This window comes from Notothenia rossii, assembly GCF_949606895.1.
Source record: "Notothenia rossii genome assembly, chromosome: 5".
Lineage (NCBI taxonomy): Eukaryota > Metazoa > Chordata > Actinopteri > Perciformes > Nototheniidae > Notothenia > Notothenia rossii.
In genome coordinates, this window is record NC_136903.1 from 53349596 (window position 1) to 53372802 (window position 23207).

At 39.8% G+C, this 23207-nt stretch overlaps 1 protein-coding gene and 3 long non-coding RNA genes across 7 annotated transcripts; 3 read left to right on the forward strand and 1 right to left on the reverse strand.

The window, feature by feature from the left end:
- Window positions 1-974: 974 nt before the first annotated feature.
- LOC307039971 lies at window positions 975-2546 on the forward strand. Its single transcript, XR_013808379.1, has 3 exons — window positions 975-1258; window positions 2035-2293; window positions 2423-2546. It is a non-coding gene; the product is annotated as an uncharacterized lncRNA (long non-coding RNA).
- A 19-nt stretch (window positions 2547-2565) lies between these two features.
- Window positions 2566-3705, forward strand: LOC307039974. The gene is made up of 3 exons (XR_013808380.1): window positions 2566-2731; window positions 2900-3295; window positions 3483-3705. It is a non-coding gene; the product is annotated as an uncharacterized lncRNA (long non-coding RNA).
- A 31-nt stretch (window positions 3706-3736) lies between these two features.
- Window positions 3737-8505, forward strand: LOC307039972 (uncharacterized protein). Of its 3 annotated transcripts, none has more exons than XM_079682451.1 (12): window positions 3737-3928; window positions 4008-4186; window positions 4776-4869; window positions 4951-5186; window positions 5404-5518; window positions 5920-6037; window positions 6118-6209; window positions 6636-6753; window positions 6851-6952; window positions 7051-7224; window positions 7690-7866; window positions 8094-8505. In XM_079682451.1, exons 1-12 carry the CDS (start codon window positions 3851-3853, stop codon window positions 8402-8404), a joined length of 1794 nt encoding a protein of 597 aa, XP_079538577.1. In that variant the 5' UTR covers window positions 3737-3850; the 3' UTR covers window positions 8405-8505. The 3 variants fall into 3 exon arrangements, with proteins under 3 accessions (XP_079538577.1, XP_079538578.1, XP_079538579.1); XM_079682452.1 differs by having other exon boundaries at window positions 4951-5185; window positions 5409-5518; XM_079682453.1 differs by having other exon boundaries at window positions 8068-8150.
- A 5012-nt stretch (window positions 8506-13517) lies between these two features.
- LOC307041856 lies at window positions 13518-15696 on the reverse strand. Of its 2 annotated transcripts, XR_013808910.1 has the most exons (3): window positions 15396-15624; window positions 14522-15134; window positions 13518-13638 (listed from the first exon to the last, which is right to left on the reverse strand). It is a non-coding gene; the product is annotated as an uncharacterized lncRNA (long non-coding RNA). The 2 variants fall into 2 exon arrangements; XR_013808909.1 differs by having other exon boundaries at window positions 13518-15134; window positions 15396-15696.
- Window positions 15697-23207: the final 7511 nt, after the last annotated feature.

The window sequence follows — 23207 nt, forward strand, 5'->3', positions numbered from 1 at the left end:
GACGAGGCTCCATTAAAATATAAATATTTTTAGTGAATTACTGAGTTTAGGCACGTTAATAACGTTTTAATGAAGTTGAATACAGTATATATATATTTGTCAGTGATTTCATGTCATTTCATGTAGATGTTGTTAGAAATTAAAATCAATGTTTTAATGGGGAAATGTAGTTTAAACATGCCGTGAGTTTTAATGCTCTTTTATACTGAAAAACCAGAAATTCTTGTGCACAAGCAGTTAAGCTTTTATTCTGAAAATCCTTCATCTACGGTTAGCATTTAGCATGTGGCTAATATACGATTTCCTAAAGAGGTGAATTTAGTAGCGAAATGATATGGAGTGGTGCAAACCGAAGCCTACTGATTTAACACTACAACTATAGATGTCGAGATACTACCATGCTGAATATTAAATGAAGGTACAGTTTATTTGAATACATTATTGTTTACAGACGAGAGTAGCATGTGACAACATCCGGAATGACCGGAAACCAAACGAGCCGAGAAGTATTTTTTAGAGTATTGATTACAGCGTTTAGAATGTGTTAAATGAAAAGTGATGAAAGAGAATATGAGGAGAAAAGGCGTGTTAAGCATATATTGAATGTGAAAAGAACCAATCCTCTGTTTAAATGCAACAACGGACATTGGAGACGAGGCGAGCCGGCAGGCGGGGAGGAGCCAGCAGAGGATATATAACAGCACCGGAGGAGAGATCCATTGCTTCTCTTACCTAACGAGGAGCGGATCATAGCTGTTTGTCTGACTGAACAATATCATGCTTGTGACCAACCCGCGCCTTTTTTAATTAAAGTACCCAATTGAACTTTCACAGAGACTCCATTTAGTCTCCTTTTAAAGCTTCTCTCCTGGACGGGAGAATAACGAACACAGTTTACAATGTGCAATACAAATATTTGTGGGGTATGGGGGGGTCTGGGACCCGGAGTAATCTGCGGCCATGAGCTGTTATGTGCCATCATGACACGCACAGCCTGTCCTCCTACAAAAAACGACCAAATAGGTCGATTGTTTAAGCAGTGTTGATCACGATATTACGACCCATAGCCACGTAGCTTTCCCATTATTCATTTCTAGCAGCAGTTTATTACAACCTTTTGTCACGTTTTGTCACGATCGTAATCCCGTGAACTTTAACCTTGCGCATCAATAAAAGTGCGACGAGCCAAGAAGATGAAGATGAAGAAGAAGATGAAGAAGAAGAAGGATTGTTAAAGAGCGTCAGAGCTTTACAAGTGGTAAATCTGATTTCTGTATTTCATTTGATTTGTTTACGCTTTTAATTAATCCTGTCGTTTTTCTACTAAGCATGTTTAACCACGATATTTCAGTTTTACGTTTTAGGGCTGGCCCGTGGCATAGGCAGTATAGGCGAATGCATGTTGTTAGCAATAGCATGGCTGTAAAGGTTAGCGCTTAGCGCTTAGCTTATATGCGCTAACGGATATGTATTGCAATATAAGAAGGTTCGTCTACAACAAGTTGTAGGGAGAGTTTTCTCCTTCGCACAAAAGGAGCTAAAATCTTGCCTAAAAACAAAACCCTTGGTAGCACGTGACATAACACATAACAATGGCAAAAGTATGTATATTCAGCTAACCAGACCAGGACATGATATGAACGTAAACAATGCGAAAGGAAATGGCACTTTAATAATAATAATAATAATAGTTGACATTTACATGGCGCTTTTTATAATGCGCACACTTTTTCTTTCTTCGAAATGTCACCTAACATGTTGCATTAATGATAGTTAGGGTAAGTTCAACACTTGAATATCATCAGGTCATAGTTGTTTTACTACTTTAAACATTCGCTAATTCAACTTAAGTTTTGTGAAAGCATCACATCTAGTTAAAAAGAGAAATATATTTCCCTGTAATTACTGATTTACCTGGGACTTGATTGATTTTGGTGCCTGTAGTTTTATTTTGGCGAATGCTTATTTATGAAGCAACAATTAAATTACATGGTAGCACAGCTAATCTGAGTTCATCTGTTTGGTTTTTTTCAGGTCATCTATCAATTCAATTATATGAAGTAGCCTATTATCATAAAAAAATCAACGGTTCTTTTCAGAGCCATATTCCTCTTCCTACTCTCTTTCACCCCTCTCGTTTTCTTGTCTTTTGTTTTGTTTTTCTCCCTCCCTGTATGTCAGTTCATCTTTTGTTTGTTGTTGCCCTTTTTATCCTCACTTAAAAATGGCATCCAAGCAACTGAATGAATGGCTAGAGATAGGGAATGCCCTCGCAGATGAGTTGGCAAATAAGGCAAGTACAACATTATCCAAAAATGTATTATAACATTTACTCAAATGATAACAGACACACACATTACAAAGATGTGTGTGCAACAATTAAGGGAAATATATAATCTCTTTTATATATTTATATATTAAGATACCAAAGAAACCAAAGAAACCGAAGATACAGAAGATACCAAAGAAAATAACGCAAGGATCAAATGTTTCCTGGAGGAAGAGGGACCTGGATGGGAACATTATAGCCCAACATTGGAATAAGAATCGATCTTGTCTGTAAAATATAATCTAGTTCTAGTGTTTCATTAAGTTTTAATGTCGTTGGTCGGTCCTCAATAATGTTTCCCATATCATCGTACTTTGTTTTATGCAGTTAAACCTTCCAGCTCTCAGAAGTCCCCAGAGGTCGAGGAGACACATGAGATTCCTCTACAGGTCCCAAGTCTTGGTATGCACAATGAATTCTTAAATTATCCTTCAACTTGAAATGTAGGTAATTGTTTGTAGTATGTAATAGCTTTGTTCATGATACATTGTAAAGTGAAAAGCCATGTATGGAATATCTTTTTTAAATTAAACTAAATTCCATGATTTGTTTTATATTTTGTTATTTTAGATCAACATCTTCAGACACTGAGAAACCTGTTGGGTTCTCTCACTGTCCCTGCATCATCAGAAGAAACACCCACTGCATCAACATGGACCCAAAGACAGTTGAAACGTGAACAAACATTCAGAGCTGCAATGCCAGAGCTCCTTAATTTGAAATTGGCTGCAGAGATTGTCACTACACGTTCCTGTCTCCAATGCAAAACTGCTGATGCTGTGGTCCGGTGCTTGGACTGTGTTCCACCAGGAACTCCCTTTCTTTGTCCGGCATGTGACCCTATTATCCATGGTAAACATGTCTTCCATGACAGGGAAGCCATGTTTGATGGGTTTTACAGACCTATTCCTCCCACATCCTTAGTGGTTGTGGATGAAAGTGGCCAATATGGACTCTGTGAACAAGGTGGGTTCAAATAAGGTATTACATATTCCCTTACCATGGTTTCCTAATGTGCACTACATATACAGCGGCATCATTTTCACCATGTCGGAAGTTTGCTTTAACAGTTAAAATGTCTCAATTTGTATTGACTACATTTCCTAACATGTCCTAACATGCATATGAATCTCTGAAATTGTCTTTGCTGCAGTGTGTCTGCTTCCAATTCCTCCGCCATCCCAAATCTGCTTCTGTGGTCCAAGCCAAGATTTCACCATCATCCCAGGAAAGCAGACCGTGTTGGTGACTATCAATGGTTTGTTGCCACCAGAAGACGATCAAGCAGAAATACAGGATTACTATTATACTTTTGTCCTACATTGCATAGATAGCTGTCAAATTGCACATTTATATTTTTTCTCAGGTCCATACAACGTTCGTCTGCCTTCTGTGTGCTAACCAATTTGTTCCGCCAAATGGTCCCCGAGCATAGGTGACTTGCTGGGATACAAATACTGGCCAGCAACCGACAGCTGCAAAATTATTTTTAAGTTTGATGTGTTCACATCATTCGAGCAAATGAAATTGGCCAGCCCAGCATTATCCCAGCAAGTATTTATAAAAATGCTTGAACATCGATCGTTTTCCACAGGAAGGGTAAGAATAAAATGTGGTTTTCAAGATTTTTGAATACCAAACTTTTAATTAACCAAATGAATACCATTCTTTTTTCCAGACAGGCAGAATCTGTAGCGATATCTTCCACAGAGTCTTTCGGGAGTTTGCCTTCTGTAATTACAGACAAGAAGATCTATGCCTGGTGGAGCCCTTTAAATGCCCAGCATGCACACCTGACATGCTGGCTATTGCTGTAGATGGCAATAGAAAGCATTATCGCTTCAAGAAGTCCAGAGGGTCAGTGAAATCATATTCTCATTTTAGTTGTTGTTTTATTGACTAAGCTGAATGTCTTTGCTGAAATGTCTAACTTTCCCCAACTCTGCAATTTCTTTTTCCAAAGTTTGTAGACCATCAGAAAACAATAGTTGGTTTGAAATTACACATAATTATATAAATCCAATTCATAAACATTATTATATATGACGCCTGTAAAGTTAACTCAACTTTAAAATGTTAAATGGTTGACGTTAGTTGGATATGTTGGAGCTAAGAACCAGTTTTGGATATAATCGCTTCATGAAAAATGTATTAAATTGCCCAGGAACCTTTTTCTATGCCTTCCTCTGCCCTATTCCATGCCCATCAATATAAAGGATGTACTTTTATTTGTACCTTTTTACAAGAAGTCAGTAAACTTTTCACTAATGTTAAATAATGGTGGCAAAAGACTTTACACAGAATTACAGATCAAATTCACAAAGACCTTTTCCACATTTATGAAAATGTTATGGCAAAAGCAAATTGGCCACATTAAATAGAGGACACAATCAAACTTATGTATGTATGATAATGTTGCTTACAATGTCTTTCTCGAATTTCGCAGGACAGATGAACCGTCTCTATTTGATGGACTGTTCATTGCCCAGGACAGTAAAGTGTCTGCCTTTGTCGACAAAATCAGGAGCCAGATGACGATTGTAAGAATCTATTCAATCCCCTAACCCTTTATTTATTTTTCTTAGCACAGGGTTAAATGTAACAGATTGTGTCTATTTCAGAAAAGTGGTCGTGATGTTTGTGGACCGGCAACATTCACAGCTTGCAGAGAAACCTCACACAAGTCCAGGGCCAAGGTGGACGAGGAAGGACTGCAAATAGCTGTGTGCAGACATGGCATCTTACTACAAGGCCTAAATCACTACCGTGGTGAAATATATGCCTACCCAATGTTCCTGCAGAAGGAGCTGGCTGAAGTTGCGAATGCAACATTCTTTTGTATGGATGTTGCCTGCAGGTAGTTATAACTATTGCAAAATTGGAAGTGTTTGTGGGAAACGTGTTATCTATTTAATTCTTGCACATCCAGTAGATGTAAAGCAAAAAAAACATTCATTTGGATAAATGCTGATGTTGGTTACAAGGATTGTACTGGTAATTTTAAGGACCTGGTTTATCTTTTTACTATTATGCCATCATGCAACTGGAAGAGCTAATTGATTTTGTCATTACAGGTACTGGCCTTATTTGGAGAAGATGGCAGCAAAGTTGCCTGAGCTCCAACCACTTACAGAGATGAAACCTTTTCTCTCTGTAATGCACGCCAAGGCCCACACAGGCAAATGCGAGGTACAGTATGCAAGTTAAACATTTGTGTCACTAGATTCAAATGTTTTAGAAATTGTAGTGCACATAAGAATATCATGTAGTATATTCTATTCAAGCCTGTGGAATAATTGTAATAGTTACAAATGTTGACAAAATTGTTACAAAACAGACTGTCACAAGGATAGGCTTCCAAAACCCATTATGTTTATTTTAGTAAATATATCCGCACTGTAGAAATAATGAATGAATAGAGCTTCAAATAACTGCAGTTGTGACATTGTAGTTCAAAGCATAATTCAATATCAGAACATTTTAACTTTCTGAAATTGCTCCTGACACTGATGATAACTAAAGATGTACAGTACAAGAAATTATAATATTGAACTAAATAGCTAGATCTCATTGTTTATGATTCTGAGCAGGTGAAGTGGGGTGGCAGAAGCCAGGAAGGTGCTGGAAATACTGTCGGCGAGGAAGTGGAACAGGTTAACAGCTTCCTCTCAAGGGCAGCTCTGACAACAAAATACATGACCAAATCAGGTTGGTAGAGGAAAACAAATAGTTTTAAGTAGTGCCACATTGTAAAGCTCATATGAATTTTCATGTTTTTGTGTTTACAGCTAGAGCAGATATGATAACCGTGCTGGCTATGCAATGGAACCACAGGAAGGTGGAGAATCTCCACAAGACACTCTCAAAGAGATTTGTCAAAGTAAGACGTCCATGCTGCATTTCAAAATGTATATTAAGACTATCCGAGTTTGTTGTTGTAGTAATTTAACACCATCCTTAGCTACATGTTGTTGAATTGAATGTATTCTGCAATCATTTCATTATGATGGTGCTGCCATGGCACACTGTTCTGCCAAGAGAGTCTCTGTTCTGTTTGTTTTTAATAAAGCACTATAGGTTGATTCATCTGAATTTCTGGATAATAATAATAATAATAATGTTAATCCTGCTTGATCTTGAAAAAAAAGGGAAACTAAGGTGATACTTGCCAACCTTGAAGAGAAGGTGTTTAGCATTTCATGTTGTTGTCTGGTCAGTTAATGTGCATAAAGGAATTCAGTAAAAAACAACCTTCTCAACCAACTGGAACGCATATTCACTTTTTCCTTTGAAACATTCTAACCAGACTACACAGAGAGCACAAACTGAAGTGGACAATCTTGAGAGTCTCAAGCAAGAGCTGAACATCTCCCTGGAGGACACGGAGCAGTGGGTGTTGGAGGTCAAGCAATGGGCAGCCACTGGTATGTTATATGATCACTGTGGTATAGATTTGGTTCCATATTTCCAAACATTTGGCTTCATGTTTTATGATTACACCTTGTTGTTTCTGTTTTCAAGAGAAACATGGAGCCCAGAGTAGCCAAGAGGAGCTCCAGAGAGAAATAGATGAAATTATTTATTCCCTCCGAAGAAAGAAACACGACCTCTATCGACAAAATGGTATTTATTATTACGTTATCTAGAAACAATATTTGTTTCTTGTTGTTGTTGTTTGTATTATTAATATTAGTTTATTTGTATTTTGTTTTACTTTACAGACAGCAACCAAACAAGGCAACGCAAACGGAGAAGACTGACAGAGCTCAAGAAGAAACTCAGAGAGAGGATACTGCAGTACAACACCATTGATGCCTGTTCAGAGAAAATTGACACAGAAGCAGCATGCGGTCTGTCTGAGGATGTCATTCTGCCCTGGGAGGCGCAAGGAGATGGTAAGAAACAACTTGTTTTTGTTTGCCCTAGATATTCCATAAATTCAGTTGAAGTACTAGAATACAATCACCAATGTAACACAGAGCTATCAACATAGGTGTCACAAATCATCATGATCACAACAAATCATTTTAAAATAATTATATTGAAAGGTCTGTATGATGTTGCCCTATCAAGTCTTAATAGTCTAGTCTCACTGGGACAGGCATATCTATGGAAACAGTAAAACCCTTCCTGACCACCCTGAACTGCATACTAATGTTGAATCTCAAGACATACTGAATGTAATTCTGCCAACATAGACAGAATTGAAAAAATTCAGCAAGCGGCGAGGTTGCATTTTTTTTTACCAGATTTTAAGGTTTTGGTCAATTTAATTAAAAAAGATTGAATACAAACTGATATTATTTGTTTTATTAGCCTTACCATTGTGGTTGTTATATTTTGTGTTTTTTCCATTATAGTGGTGAACCTGCGCACAAAGAGGCGACTTTTTGACCAGGTTATGCTGGTCAGGCGTATGGAAGAGGAGAAAGTCATCATTGTGAAGGAGATGACCCAGCATTGTCAAAATCTGAGGCAGGCACTGGACAAACTGGACCGCCTCCTTCATCAGACAAAAGACGACATCAGGAACCAAAGTATGTTCCACAAATACCGATTTATAATATTTGCCACTGCCCTCCTCCCAGTGTCAAATGTCTATCACTGAATAGCATCTGTAATGATTGCATTTTTTCTGAATCACAAATCTTTTTAGCTAATATACAGCCTCGGAGTTAAACATTCAAATTGCTTATATGGAACCAACATCAATGCTAATTAAAAGTTGCCTTACATAGACTGTCATTTTGTCTTTTTATTTTAGTTTCTCCAAGCGATATAACAGAAGAGGGATACAGGGGACTGCACTGCTGTATTTTACACCATCAATATCTACTGGAGCAGAAACTGAGCAGAGTCACCAGCACCTACAGCTGTATTGGCTCGGACTCGTCTTTTCTCATGATGGAGGAAGACATTGAAGACGGTAATGAGGACGACGAACAGGACGGTGATGAGGACAACGAACAAGACGGTGATGAGGACGGTGATGAGGACAACGAACAAGACGGTGATGAGGACGGTGATGAGGACAACGAACAAGACGGTGATGAGGACGGTGATGAGGAAAACTAACAGGACGGTGATAAGGACAACAAACAGGACAACGAACAGGACTTAACAAGTCTATTGTGTTGTATGCATGTCAACGTATTAAAACGAGTATTACGATTGAATGGCTTGTTTATTACCTTTTTTTTTATATGATCCTGCTTTGCATTTACTATGTCTGGTATTCAAGTAAATGCCATTAGCAGTTATCAGTCACCTTCAGATCCGAGTTACCTCGAGGGCCAGAGGTTCCCCACCCCTGGTATAAGGTTTTGGTGATCACCCTTATTATCATCATGTCATTTAATCATGATCTGTTTAATTAGCCAATGCTTACATCCAAAGAATGTGTCTAGACTTTACTCCTACAGACACACACTAACAATACAAATTGAGCTAAGTAATACACTCACGAGCCACTTAATTAGGTACACCTTGCTAGGATGGGTTGGACCCCAATCTGCTTTCAGAACTGCGTTAAGTCTTCATGGCATAGATTAAACAAGGTACTGGAAGCATTCCTCAGAGATTTCACTCAATATTGACCTGATCGCATCACACAGTTGCTGCAGATTTGTCGGCTGCACATCCATGACGCAAATCTCTCGTTCACCATATCCCAATGGTGCACTGTAGGATTTGGATCTGATGACTGTGGACTGTGACATTTGAGTAAAATTCATTGTCATGTTCAAGAAACCAGTTGGAGAATATTTGAGCTTTGTGACACGGTGAGTTATCCTGCTGGAAGTAGCCATCAGAAGATTGGTACACTGTTGTCATAAAGGCATGGACATGGTCAGCACAACCCGGTATCACGGCAAGACGTGAACATGTGACGATTTACCATGATGGGAGACGTGAAGCTGTCACGATTTCGTCCCTTCAAACGTGACAATTACACAGTATTGTTAACGTGGCCCAACCAGTGGAGATATACCCGGAAATGCCAAGCAAATGCTACCCCGACGGTCGGTTGTTATTATTATCAATATTAATATAATAATGATTTCATTTGTAATAGTCACACTCAATTTCATTAATTTTCTGTTGCCCCAGCTGGTCGGCACCTCTTTTAGCAGATACAAAGGCTATATTCATTTATTAAATCGATGTGTGTGGATGTGGAATTAACGGACGTGACGTTGCACGATTGCGTTACCAGGCAACAGCTTCGGTTCATGTTAATTTATAAACTCTTCAACTCGAACCGTAGTTATATTTTAAAACATTTTAGAAAGCCTCATGAAATATTTTAATGTACATTTTAAATTAAATGTGAAGGAATGTGTGTATAACAAAATACATCCGTCAAAAACAATACCGGAAACAGACGTAGGCAAGATCCTCGGTTATGGCTAGAAAGGATCCTTCTATTGTAAATATGACGTCACGTTCTCGTTGTAACTCTCGTTGTAATCGGAGCGGCTCGGAAACACATCTACAGCAGTAACATGATGCAACATACACATTAATGCAGCAGCAATATTAATAGAGAAACATCAGACATAATAGTAAAACACTGCAAGGGAACATTTTATTGCACCAGGAGCTATCTTGGGACTTTTACTGCGACAACGTTGACTTGCCTGTGAATAAAAAATAAACCATAGTGTTGGTGATCTACAGTGTTGTCATTCTTCTTTGAACACCAGCAAGACCGCTTTTCAACGATCACACTCCCTGTCATTGACATAATTAATAGATAGTTTAGCTTCTCACCATCATTTGCTGTGGCCAACTGATGTTAACGATCCTAACTGAAAGGCTGCCTGCCAAACGTAAACATTCAGCCACGTGACATTCAGCCGAACTCTCGCGAGAGTTTTACACAAGACGGATCCTTTCTAGCCATAACCAAGATCCTCAGCTCGGTGATTCATGGTTTAGCCGCAATGCACGTTGGGAAATGGTGTTTATGCGATGTGAAATCCGAAAACATTTTAAAAAATAATAATAATACTTTATTCCGAGTTTGCTTGCTTTTCTCTTTGGAGCTAATCACATAACGGCATTGTAATACATGGTTCGGCTGCATTACATATTACATATCTGCCGTAGTTATCTATCTATAGAGCCCTGATGAGAAGACTTCTATACAAACAGGAAGAACTGCCGCCAAAACTGAAAACGAGACGTGGATCACAAATATATCAGCCATTTAACAACATCTTAGATTTATTTTCACACAATATGTCTCCTTGCAATATCAACAGTAATTCGGCTGACTTTTATATTGGATCCAATTGGTAGATAGGCAGTATTTACACCATAACGGTGCACAGCTGATAAACGGGCACCTAGTGGTTAAAGCATGTTATTGAATTTTATTATTATTATTAACTAACATAATAAGAGACCTGACAGGTGATGGTCAGACGTTGACCTGGCTGCACAGTCACAGAAGCTGGCTGTGTCAACTGTTCACACTTCACACCTGTACAAATACAAAAAAAAGTTATATGACAGATTATCCTGTTAAACAGCAGTATAATAAGTGTTGACTCACTTCCAGCTGCCAGCAGCAGCAGCAGCAGCAGCAGAGAGAACATGATGATGATGACTCTCATTTCATTTAATTTCAAACCTTTATTTATACAGGTGTATCCCATTGAGATCATTGATTTCTTTTTCAAGGGAGACCTGCTCAAGTAGGTTCCACACGAAACATAAAAACATAAACAGAACAACAAAAGGACATCATACAGCACCATTTACATAACTATCCACATAAACAGGTACCAATAGCTTCCGATTGAGTAGCATCCAACCGAGCTTTAAAAACATTTAGTGGCACCAGATTGCTCAGTTTCCATTTAATTTGCAGACTATTCCAAGACAGAGGAGCTGCGCATCTAAAAGCTGTCTTCCCTAAGACAGTCCTAGCAGTTGGCACATTTAATAAAACCACAGCATTCGATCTCAGGCAGTAGCCACTTACAATTTTCCGTGAGATCAGGGAGCAGATATAAGATGGAAGTTTCCCTAACATGGCTTTGTATATAAAAATGTACCAGTGACTGAGCCTCCGTACAGTTAGTGAAAGCAAACCAGCCCTTGCATACAGGGTACAGTGATGGGTTAATGCTTTACAGTTTGTCACAAATCTCAGTGCACTGTGATACGCAGCATCTAACTTGACCAGGCAATTGGCAGGTGCACTCATATAGATCAAATCACCATAGTCCAGCACAGGTCAAAAGGTCACAGTGACTAGCCTTTTCCTGGCCTCAAGCAGAGAAACAGGACTTGTTCCTGTAGAAGAAACCTAGCCTAACCCTCAGCTTTTTAAGCAGGTTATTTACATGAAGTTTAGAAATGTGAGACAATCATCAAGCCAGATACCAAGGACTCTGAGAAGACGTGAGCTCCTGATCCCCTTTAATCTCCACTGACAGTCTCTTGTGAAGGCCTTATAACTGTATCACAATGGATATTACTGAGTTTGCATAGAACCAAACGTGTTCACGTGTGAATGTGAACATTAATAGAATATCACCTCCCATCTTCAGAGCAATCTGACTATTATAACATTAGCGTTAAGAAAGCTTAATTAAATATCTGCCTCAACATAAGTAACTGGATCAAAGTCACAGTACAGTCCGCGGCATCACATCATAATGTATCATATATCTCCTTATCTGAGTCAGCTGAGCCGTATCTGGCCGTGCAACACTTACAGTGTCACATACTGTATGCAGAAGTATTATTTTAAGCAACACATTACGAAACACTCGAGTCAAATGTAATTAAAGTCAGATCGTGTCTTAGACGGGGCATATCATAAACCTGTTAATGTACGCATTCAAACACTTTTTCTTTTACCAGCTGTGTTCACCTTGCAGGTGCAGCTATGTGGCTTTTATCCTGGATAAAGTGTTTGAGTCATGGATGTTTAAAGTCTTCATATTTGTCTAATTATATAGTTGACTTTTCATTCAGGAAGTATACGCGCTGCGCTGTCAGTACGCTTCTCCATGTTTGTGATTGGTCGAATGCTCCAAATACTACCCCTTTTATGTGAACGCGCACCTAACTAGATAGGCACGGCTGGCTTGAGCGATCCACTTGATAACCCGTGTCGTAGTGCCGTTTAGCGAGAGGGCGTATGTTTTGGATTAGGCCAACCGGCTAACTCAAACATATCCAGGTTAGGTTGAACCAGTTTCGTGGTATACCCCCCAGGTCTTGTCCTGACTGAGCACAGGCACCTGTAGCCTTGGCTACTGTGCTCTCAGTGTTTTGTCTCCCTGTTCCTGCCTATTGGCGTCAGCTGATAGAGGTGTTGGTTTTATCTTGTTATGCACAATGTTGATTCTTCTCTCAGAACTAGCTAAATATGGGTCTGGGGTAGAGATCTTCAGAATTGGTTTGGCATCTTTTGTGTCAATTCGTGGCACACAACATGTCTTGTGAATAAACCATCAGTTTGCCATCAAAGTTCCTGCTCTCCTCGTGTCTCTCTGACTCCTGTTTCCATTGCTTCAGAAGTTTCCATCGCATATGAAAGATTTTCACATGTTTGTAAATTATTTTGGTTTCAGTGTGTGTGTTTCACATGGGTGAACAGTATATTTATATGTTATGGAATGAAATACAATGTCAGATTAGGGGAAAGTTAGGGGAGTGCATGTTAATGTGTCTGGAGGTGGCGTGTTCCAAAAGTGTTTGGGTTTGTCTGCCGTGTGTGGGCTGCGTTCCATTTCAAATTGCCGCCTGTACAATGTATGCACCAGTCTGTGATATGCCGATGTGCAGGCCCGCCCCTCCATACACGCCGATCACACAGACTGCGTCTGCCTCTCGCCCTCATCTTGTGGAGGGAGCCTCATCTGATGCGCAAATGCGGCGCAATTGAGCGCGCCACAGTTTCTGCTGCGAGGCTCCACTAGCTGTAATCGGCTTGGTGTGTCCAGGGTTTACACACCACCCCCCCGTCGACGCTCGCGAGGGCCTCATCACATCACAGCCCTGCCGATGTGATATAATGTATAGGACCTTTTTCCTCATGGGTGTCATTCACAACAGACCAATCATGACAGTTTTAGAGAATGAGTTTGTATGGATACACTTAAAACATATTTGTATTTGTCTTGGCTTCAGCTCACTGATAACATAAGAACACAAATAGGCACAACACTTACATAGATGTTTTTTTTATATGTATTTTATTACTCCAAAATAGAAAAAAAAAAGTCAGCCATATTTAACTGGAAAAGTTTTCCTTTGGCTCCCAGGAATTTTTCCACTTCGCCCCACTGTAAAACAGAAACAGTCAATCAATCAATCAATCAATGTTTATTTATATAGCCCAATATCACAAATGTTACATTTGTCTCAATGGACTTCACAGTTTGTACAGAATATCAGTATGACAATACTGACACAGCAAAAAGTATTACTTTTTGGAATATGTAGTTCTACAGTATGTTGACAATGCTATTTCAAATGAGAAGATATACTAAGTCACTCAAAAATATCATGATGAAAGTGCAGTATAATGTATATATTTATATATAACACGTACATCATATATAATACAAGGTACATTTTTTATTTCAAAGTCAATGTTTCATTTGACCAATTCTTTGAATTTGCTGTCTTATCAATGCCCAAACATACAGCACTAAACTTAGACAACTGCCTGCAAGACTGCACACAGAAATAATACTACTTATTACTACTAACTATACTTATAGTATAATTGTTAAGAACAAATGTAACAAGTCAGTAATTACAAAAGAGATCAAATACCATCCAGCCTCACATATCAATCATTTAACCTTTAGTGATATTGATCAATGATAAACTCTATTGTATATTTTAATTTCTATTTCAATGTAGGCTACTTCCCTGCTTATGTGTTACAATCAGACAGCGTTTCTAGGGCGCGATGTCTGAATGACGAAGGGCAGAGAACTTGGATGTCTTACTTTATGGCGCAAACGTCTGATAGAGCCATTGATGACATGGCTCCCCACCCCCATGTGATCAACTAAATTCAATTTACTGCTGAGGAACCCAAAATGTTTAAGTTAGTGATCTCAGGGTTGATGAAGTTGGTTGGTAAGACTACTTTGTGGCCCCTGTTCTGCCAGACCCATCAGCTACACTGAAGGAAACTTCAGATTAGATACATACCATCCAGAGCAAGACTGCCACTGCACCAACACCTCGGTATGGCCCTGAGTAAAGAAACACAGATTTTAGGTAAACTTCATTTTTTTCAAATGTCATACATGTAAATACAAAAAGTCCAGTGAAATCAAATGATAATTTGAAATAATAGTAGGTACGATTAACTCAAACATATGAAGGACTGTAACATAGTCAATAGCATTTTCCCCATCAGTTTAATATTTTGGAATACTATTATTATTTAAAAAAATATTTGTACTGCCAAGAATAGGAATTCACCTACAAAGGATTACAAGAAAAAATGTAATATACAAATAAATGGCTGGACATGATGCATTAATGCGACATGAAGCATTACACAAGTACCTCAACCTTAAATTAATAATAAATTATTGTTACTGTAATTTCAATATTTACATTAGCAGTCATGCTTAAGACTGAAACAGTCCTTTTAAACAAAGTATACGAAAATCCAATAAGATAAGACTTGGTTCCACGGAAACATTATTGTCATTGTTTATTTATTTAAAAATATTTTCTAAACAAACCTCCCTGATTCGTTCCCTCAGTAGTTTTTTGTAGGGGAAAGTGTCTGACCCTTGATGAATGGGACATTCTGCAAGGAATTAAAAGATGGTAATAAGTTGAAGTTCAGCAATAACCTCCTAAACATTGCCTAACATCACATTGTGCTCAATTAAACTGTTCAAAATGGCACTGAGACTTTTGATACTGCAAAGTCTTAAACAAAACAAAAGGTGGTGTATTCTAATTGTACCGATGATTGTTTTCTCTCTCTTTAACTAATTCAATGTGCAAAATCAAACACAGTTTCAGTCGATGTAAATAAGATAATTACTAATTAACCCGCACATACCATTAATTGCCACTTTATTCCTCGTTGGTCTTCTTTTCTGTGAGGAAGACACTGAGGAGAGAGCAGGAGTCAGCCCGGAGGAGAGAGCAGGAGTCAGGCCGGAGGAGAGAGCAGGAGTCAGCCCGGAGGAGAGAGCAGGAGTCAGCCCGGAGGAGAGAGCAGGAGTCAGCCCGGAGGAGAGAGCAGGAGTCAGGCCGGAGGAGAGAGCAGGAGTCAGGCCGGAGGAGAGAGCAGGAGTCAGCCCGGAGGAGAGAGCAGGAGTCAGGCCGGAGGAGAGAGCAGGAGTCAGCCCGGAGGAGAGAGCAGGAGTCAGCCCGGAGGAGAGAGCAGGAGTCAGGCCGGAGGAGAGAGCAGGAGTCAGGCCGGAGGAGAGAGCAGGAGTCAGCCCGGAGGAGAGAGCAGGAGTCAGGCCGGAGGAGAGAGCAGGAGTCAGGCCGGAGGAGAGAGCAGGAGTCAGCCCGGAGGAGAGAGCAGGAGTCAGCCCGGAGGAGAGAGCAGGAGTCAGGCCGGAGGAGAGAGCAGGAGTCAGCCCGGAGGAGAGAGCAGGAGTCAGGCCGGAGGAGAGAGCAGGAGTCAGGCCGGATGAGAGAGCAGGAGTCAGCCCGGAGGAGAGAGCAGGAGTCAGCCCGGAGGAGAGAGCAGGAGTCAGGCCGGAGGACACAGGAGTGAGGAAGAGAGTGAACTCAGTGTCAGTCTCGGTGGTAAGAGGTACAGACAAGTCTGATCCTGGGTCTGCGGCCATTTCTGCCTGTGTGGTACAAGGGCCCTCAGGTTCAACTGCCAAAGTCACTATTGAGAAGAAAAAAAAGTAGACGCATGGTGAGTAAATGACCAAGTATAATCCGCCATATACATTTATAATCTGAGTAATTACAGCTAAAAATGAAACAGCGGAACATCAGTGATTCTGTGTTACAATGGCGTTTGTTAGCAACCAGGAAATGACACCAGTAAGGACAAACAGATGAGAATGCTGCGTGGGGTCTGGGTGCCGTGTTGGCGGGACGTTGGGGGGCTCGCTGCTCCGCCCTTTGAGGCTCGAGGAGCAGACAGTGTGAGCTGGATTACTGGTGTTGTTTCCTGGTTGCTGTGTGGGGTCTGCGAGACAGCGAGGAACTCAGCCTGAGCGCACACACACACACACACACTCACAGCCAGGCTGTGAGTGTGTGTGCGTGTGTGCGTGAGGAGATCCACGGAGCCTCGGCTGAGAAAAGATAAGGCTGAGTGAGTGTGTGTGAGCCGGTACGTCACTAATAATAATAATAATAACTTTTATTTATATAGCGCTTTTCAATAACCCAAAGTCGCTTACAAAAAAAATTAAAAGTACAGAAAGGGGGTGAACAGGCAGAAGACAACATATTGGACAAGAAAATTGAACATGAACATTACATGAACAGGCAAAGGACAACACAGGGGGGGAGCAAGCATAGGACAACGAGCAAAAGACAACATAATGGAAAAGAGGAAAGAAAAAGTTGATGAATGTATGAATAAGAAATGCAGCGTGGGGTGAATAAGAGATACAGCGTGGGGTGTGAGTGAAGTCAGTGGGTTGGGGGGTAGGGTAAGTTGAAGGCTTGGGAGAAGAGGTATGTTTTCAGCTGGGTTTTGAAGGTAGACAGTGTGGGAGAGTGGCGGACAGATTGGGGGAGGGAGTTCCAGAGGCGGGGTGCTGATCTGGAGAATGCTCTGTTGCCAAATGTTTTGAGTCTTGATGGTGGTACTGTGAGGGAGAGAGTGGAGGAGGATCGGAGGGCTCGGGGGGGGTTGTAGGGGATGAGGAGGTCAGAGAGGTAGGGGGGGGCTAGGTGGTGAAGGGCTTTATAGGTCAGGAGGAGTGTTTTGAAGATGATGCGTTGTTTGATGGGGAGCCAGTGAAGAGAGCGGAGAACGGGAGTGATGTGTTCACGGGTCCGGGTGTGGGTGAGGAGGCGGGCAGCAGAGTTTTGTACCATTTGGAGTCTATGGAGGGAATGGGAGGAGATGCCAGTGAGGAGGGCGTTGCAATAGTCGAGGCGGGAGGTGATGAAGGCATGGATGAGGGATTCAGCAGCACGGGGGGGGAGGTAGTGTTTGATTTTGGCAATGCGGCGGAGGTGGAAGTAGGAGATCTTGATGATGGAGCTGACATGGGGGTCAAAGGAGAGGGTGGGGTCCAGGATAACGCCAAGATTGCGTGCCAGGGGGGAGGGGGTGATGGTCGAATTCTCAATGGTGAGTGAAATGGGTCCTGTTTTATTGAGGGTTGATCTGGTGCCTATGATGAGTAGCTCTGTTTTATCACTGTTGAGTTTAAGGAAATTGTGAGTCAGCCATGTTTTTATTGAAGAGATGCAGGTTTCGATATGGGTGAGGGGAGGGTTGTGAGGGGATTTGGTGGTGATGTAGATCTGGGTGTCATCGGCGTAACAGTGGAAATCAAGGTTGAGGTTGCGAATAATGTGACCAAGGGGGAAAAGATAGCAGCACTATGCCCGTTACGTCACTATACTCAGGAAGATTTTTTTTTGAAAAAGAGCAGCATAGACAGGTATTTTCTGTGTTAGAGTTTTACTCGCTACAGGGTGTACTTTGAGGGTTTGTGACTCTGCAGACCGTTTACATGCAGGAAAAGCTTCATAACACACAAGGGGACGGGTAATAACCAGAAAAGCATGACATGGGCCCTTTAACTGACAAAACAAGACATAACGACATATTTGTACTACTTGGTAAACAGTGATTCACATTTTTTTACATTTAAAACCAGATAACTGAGCAACTAATTTACAAAACATGTTAACAGATACATTGCTGAAATATAGCATGCAGATTTGTATACTTTACCATTAATTAGGCTTTCGTAAATCCTCTTTATGGTAACAAGTGCATTGTTACCATCTTCTGTCTCGATTTGCCATGGACAGATGCAATCGGCAAAAACCATTTGTGCCTCTCTTGGCAAAAAGGAGGATGGGACGCCGATCTAACATTTTCCATTTGTGGAGCTGGAACACAATGGACACAAAAAAACAAAAATTTAAAGTACACAACAGTTCTAAACATTTTCACACACCTAAAGCCATTATAACTCCATTTATTTTGCCTAAGTGAAAAATGCACTGATGTGATACGTGTGCACATTGAGGAAGGCACCCCACAATTAACCAGGTGTGATTTTAGACCCCTTTTAGGGGAGCCCCTAAAAAAGAACTGTAAAAAAAAAAAGAAGTTTATCGAGCTCGGGTTCACTTTGAGTTTTTTTTACATGGGCATAGTTATTTTTATATGGGTTAGGGATGCCAGCGATTATTCTATTTTTCGAATATTCGTTACAGTCTCCATAATCGAAAATTATTTTTAAAATTCGATTTTATTTATATATATTTTTATTATTATTTATGTATTTCTTTTTTTTCCTGGCTTAGTTTCAATTCGGCGGCGAATAATCAATTAATATTCGCCAGGGCTGTCCGATTTTGATCATGGTCAGTTTCTGGCATGCCTAATATTTGTCCATTTAATTCTCACATTCAGATATCTGAATAAGCTACATTTAGCTTTGAAACATGTCAGCAAGCTATAACCTATATCATTTCAGGTTCAAAGTTCCGCATTAACAGCACTTCAGATGTAAAGCTGGTGTTACAGGGGAATTTTTAAAGGACTGTTCGAACACGGCTCAAAGTCAGAGACTCTGGTAAGCTTAATGAAAGTGCTTTTCAGGGCCTCTTTATTAATACTAACTCTTTCCAGGTCTTGATTGTCTTTCAAGCACTATATTAATATGGGCTGGTTTTGATTCTGTGACATTCTTGGTTTTACCATTTATTCAAAAATGTATATGATATTTCATTTATTTTACTTTTGGAAACCATAGTCACATAATTATGTGTTTTCCATACCATGAAGTTCCAAAATAAAATATAAAACACCAAAATGCAGGTTTTTTTGTAAGATATAATTAGAAAAACATGTACATTGAAGCTCTGATTCTAGGAATTACCACTGGCCTGAACTATGTTACTTCTGGTTAAGAAATAATGTTTGACTAAAACTGGGTGCTTGCAAGTACAAACACTATCTAACATCAGTTCGAAAAAATGTGTTATGCCTTTACAGCTTTAAATACAACGGTGACAACAATTTTGCTTAACACATTACATGAAGTGCAGTAATCGTGCACTAGTCTGTACTTCTCACATAAACTTACTTAAGAAATTAGGATTATTTTTAAAAAGTAAATGAGGGCGACTGTTGGAAAGTATAAATCAATTCAGTAATTTAACAATTTGTATAAAAAGATTAAGATCAGGGATTATTTACACACTTTTTTATGATAACTGACATCTGCAAGAGAAAAAAGCTTACCAGTAAATGTGTCGAGTCATCACTTTGTGGACACTGTGGTTTTTCTGTTGCGTGGCCTTCCACTCCTGTGCAACCTTTTCTTTTTGCTTGGAGAGTTTCTCTTTGTAGGGTTGGATGGCACCACATTGTTTGCATTTTTTACTTGCTACTCCTATGCTTTGCCTGCATGTCTGGCACACTTTTTGAGTAGGCATCTGTAACAGAAACACAGATAATGTCAGGGAATACCAAAAATAAGAATACTATACTCCAAATGTTTACAGGATTCATGTATTTTATTATATCGTGAAAAATCTTGTTAAAACAATGAACTCATGTTTTTTTATCTTTTAGATAGGATGAACAAAAATCACAAGAGTAAGGAAAACAATGTTATACAGAGTCAGTCACATGTTTAAAGTGACTGTTATGGACAACCCTAATCTGTCAATATCTGGTTGATCCAAAAGTTGATGCTCCATCATCACAGAACATAATACTAAAATCATCATTACCAGGGGTGTATTGCTAATTCTATAAGTTCTGCACGTGTGCACGCGCAGTTGTGGCTTGTTTTGAAGCTTATGTAACTACTGTCAATTAACACTCCAGCCAGAATCAACAAAGAATGGTCATTTATTAATTCTGCATTATTGAATAAATGTGTGATTCTTACAGTAAATGCTGCACACAGCTGCGTGATAGTTAAGTGATCAGTGAAGGACCTTTATAAACTAACTCCCTCCTGCTGAGGTACAAAGGTTACTATATAAAAAGTGTGCACATGTATTTAGTATCCTATCCATGTGAATATGTTTTAAGTGGGGGTGGACCTCATGTCCTCTAGGGGGGTCCGGAGGCCCCCGTGAAGTTAAATGCATCAATCTTGTGCACTTGAGGGCAAAATTAACTAAATCTATGGATACATCTGTCAACACCCATATGAAACTTAACTGTATACATTTCAATAATAAAAAAAATGATAAGAATAATACTTTTTTTAAATGTATCTTTGTGCATATTTAACTATTTACTGTTTTGTTTTTTTATGCATTTGTTGTATGTCCAATAGTATGAATTGTAATGATTTCATCGATGTTTTAGATTCATTCGATTTTTTTTAGGGTGCTGTGTGACGTTGAACCTGCGACCTGCAACCTGTGACCTATGAACCTGTATTTGTATACTACCAAAGGAGCTATTGAACCTAAGAACTTGAATTTCCGACTCCTATTGTGGAACATTACAATAATATAAAAGTGTGCCTTGGAAATATGTATTTCCATATATGGTGACCAAACTGTTTCAGACCCACTGAGATAACTTAGACTAAAGTTAACTGTGTAAACATTACATTAGGTACATTAGCCTCTTAGCCTATCCGTTATCATAGCTAGCTAGCACCAGATGCTAACAACCATCCCCGTTTTAGGTGCCGGAGCGGTGTTCCGGCAGTATTACACCCCTGGTCACTCTTCACTTAATAGATAAATAGTATTTAATATAGTTATAAAGAATGTGACGTTTGATAACATTTGGATCAACCGCATGAACCGATGGATCACATAACTTCCATGCTCACGTTAACGTTAGCTGATTCTACTTTTGGCTAATTTAGCTTTGCTATCATTATTCCTAGGTAAACATAGTAATCTTAGTCACTGTACTAGACGACAAAATAAAACAACATAATACATATCCCAAAATGAATATACTTTTGATATCTGACTACTCACGTTTATTAGCTTGTCTGGGAAATAAATGGATGTTGTCTGATGCAGTGACGAGTCCAAAACCCCGGTAAGTTAGCATTTGACCACTTCCGGTTCCCTCGCGTCAGAACCAATGAGATTTCTCCATAGGATTTGGGAAAATAGCTCGAAATAAGGTCTGTGGTCGACACAAATTTAAGAGACGGATCACGTTTTGTTCTACGACAGACAGCCGTGATTTTTGAAGAGTGTACGTGTCTGAAAAACGATGGTTGTTAACAGAAGTTGTCGAGGACGTTGTACGTCATTACGCCGCCTCCCGTTGATTTAAAACGCGCCCGTGGGTCGTAAAGGTATACAGGCTGACGCACCCGTTGATTGAAAACGCTGCTCTGGGTCGTATTAATGGGTCGGAAAACGAGGAAAACAATCGACCTATTTGGTCGTATTAGTTGGAGGACTTGTTGGACACGCATGGTGTTCTTTTTTTATATATTATAATGAAGTGCGAGCTGTGTGCTCGAGTCTTCCTGCCTGTCGGCTCTGCTCATGGATGTATAATAAGGCTCTGCTGCTCCGAGATGATGGTCTAGCTTCAGCAGCTACATTACCTACGGGTGCGTTCGTTAATATTAACTGTGCGTCCGGAGTCACTGTGGCACAGACTGGACCGCTGGTGAACAGCTGTTAGAACGGGCCAGCGCCATATAGATAGAAGAGTTACGACAGCGGAAGTCCAAAAACGGTTATCGTCACGTAGTTCATGCAGACGAGGATCGTTCCCCGGAAGTTCATGGCAGGCAATGTGAATGCATTGATAACAGGAGATAGAACTACGATTTTTGGTAATTATTAGTGAATAAAGGTTTTGATTTGCAATATTTATAAAACAAATTGATATGTGTATGTATTTACATCAATATGTTTTAAAAAATAAAATAGAATTTGCTAATATTAAGTGATAATATTAGGATTAGTGTGAACAACTAGTTTACATGTTAGGCTAACAGTGCCTTGGTTAAAGAGCCTGTTGCTGTTTATAGCTTTGAATTCTTTAAAACCAATATTATCTTCTTAAACTTGTATGGTAGTCAGGAGCATCACTTTCTAATGTTTGATATATTTAGAGGGAGGGGATCTAAAGGAATGCTTCAAAATTCAGATTAGATTAATTTCTAACATTTTCTTAAATTCATGGTAGTTTCAGTAATCCCATGGTAATTGAGGACACAAGTTATCTAAATGACTAATGTCATCTTTATGGCTTTCAGAAAGAACAGGACACCGACAGGTGACTATCAAAGGACTAGCAGCAGCAGCAGCAGCAGCAGCATGATGATGATGTTAAATGTGTTGTTTTAGGAACATCCATTGCAAATACATGGAATTCAATAAACATTGAATAGCATATCATGCAGTTTGTCTGTGCCTTTTCCTCCGTGTTGTCCTGGTTTGCTGCGCTGCCTCCTAGTCGCCACCATGGTTTGCTGTGCTGCCTGGGGATGCTCAAATCGCTCCGAGAAAGGAGTACGAATGTACGGCTTCCCCACTGACACAGAGCGGAGGAAAAAATGGCTGGCTCAAGTCAGTAGGAGCAAATTCACGACCAACAGCAAAAGAATATGTGAGGATATTATATACAAACACTGCATTTGCACTTTTTCACAAAACGAAAACCACACCATTGGGAAAGCTTAATGTTTTGTTTAATAAAAAAAAAAAAGGGAAAGGCTTGAAAAACACAGAGCTGAGACTCAGGGTGCAG

What these genes read in the sequence shown, in the direction of transcription:
- LOC307039972 (XM_079682451.1), top strand. Translation starts at nt 3,851, where the DNA reads ATGAAATTGGCCAGCCCAGCATTATCCCAGCAAGTATTTATAAAAATG. An exon ending in CAAGCAATGGGCAGCCACTG is followed by an intron (nt 6,754 to 6,850) that starts GTATGTTATATG and finishes TCTGTTTTCAAG; the next exon opens with AGAAACATGGAGCCCAGAGT. An exon ending in CGACCTCTATCGACAAAATG is followed by an intron (nt 6,953 to 7,050) that starts GTATTTATTATT and finishes TTTACTTTACAG; the next exon opens with ACAGCAACCAAACAAGGCAA.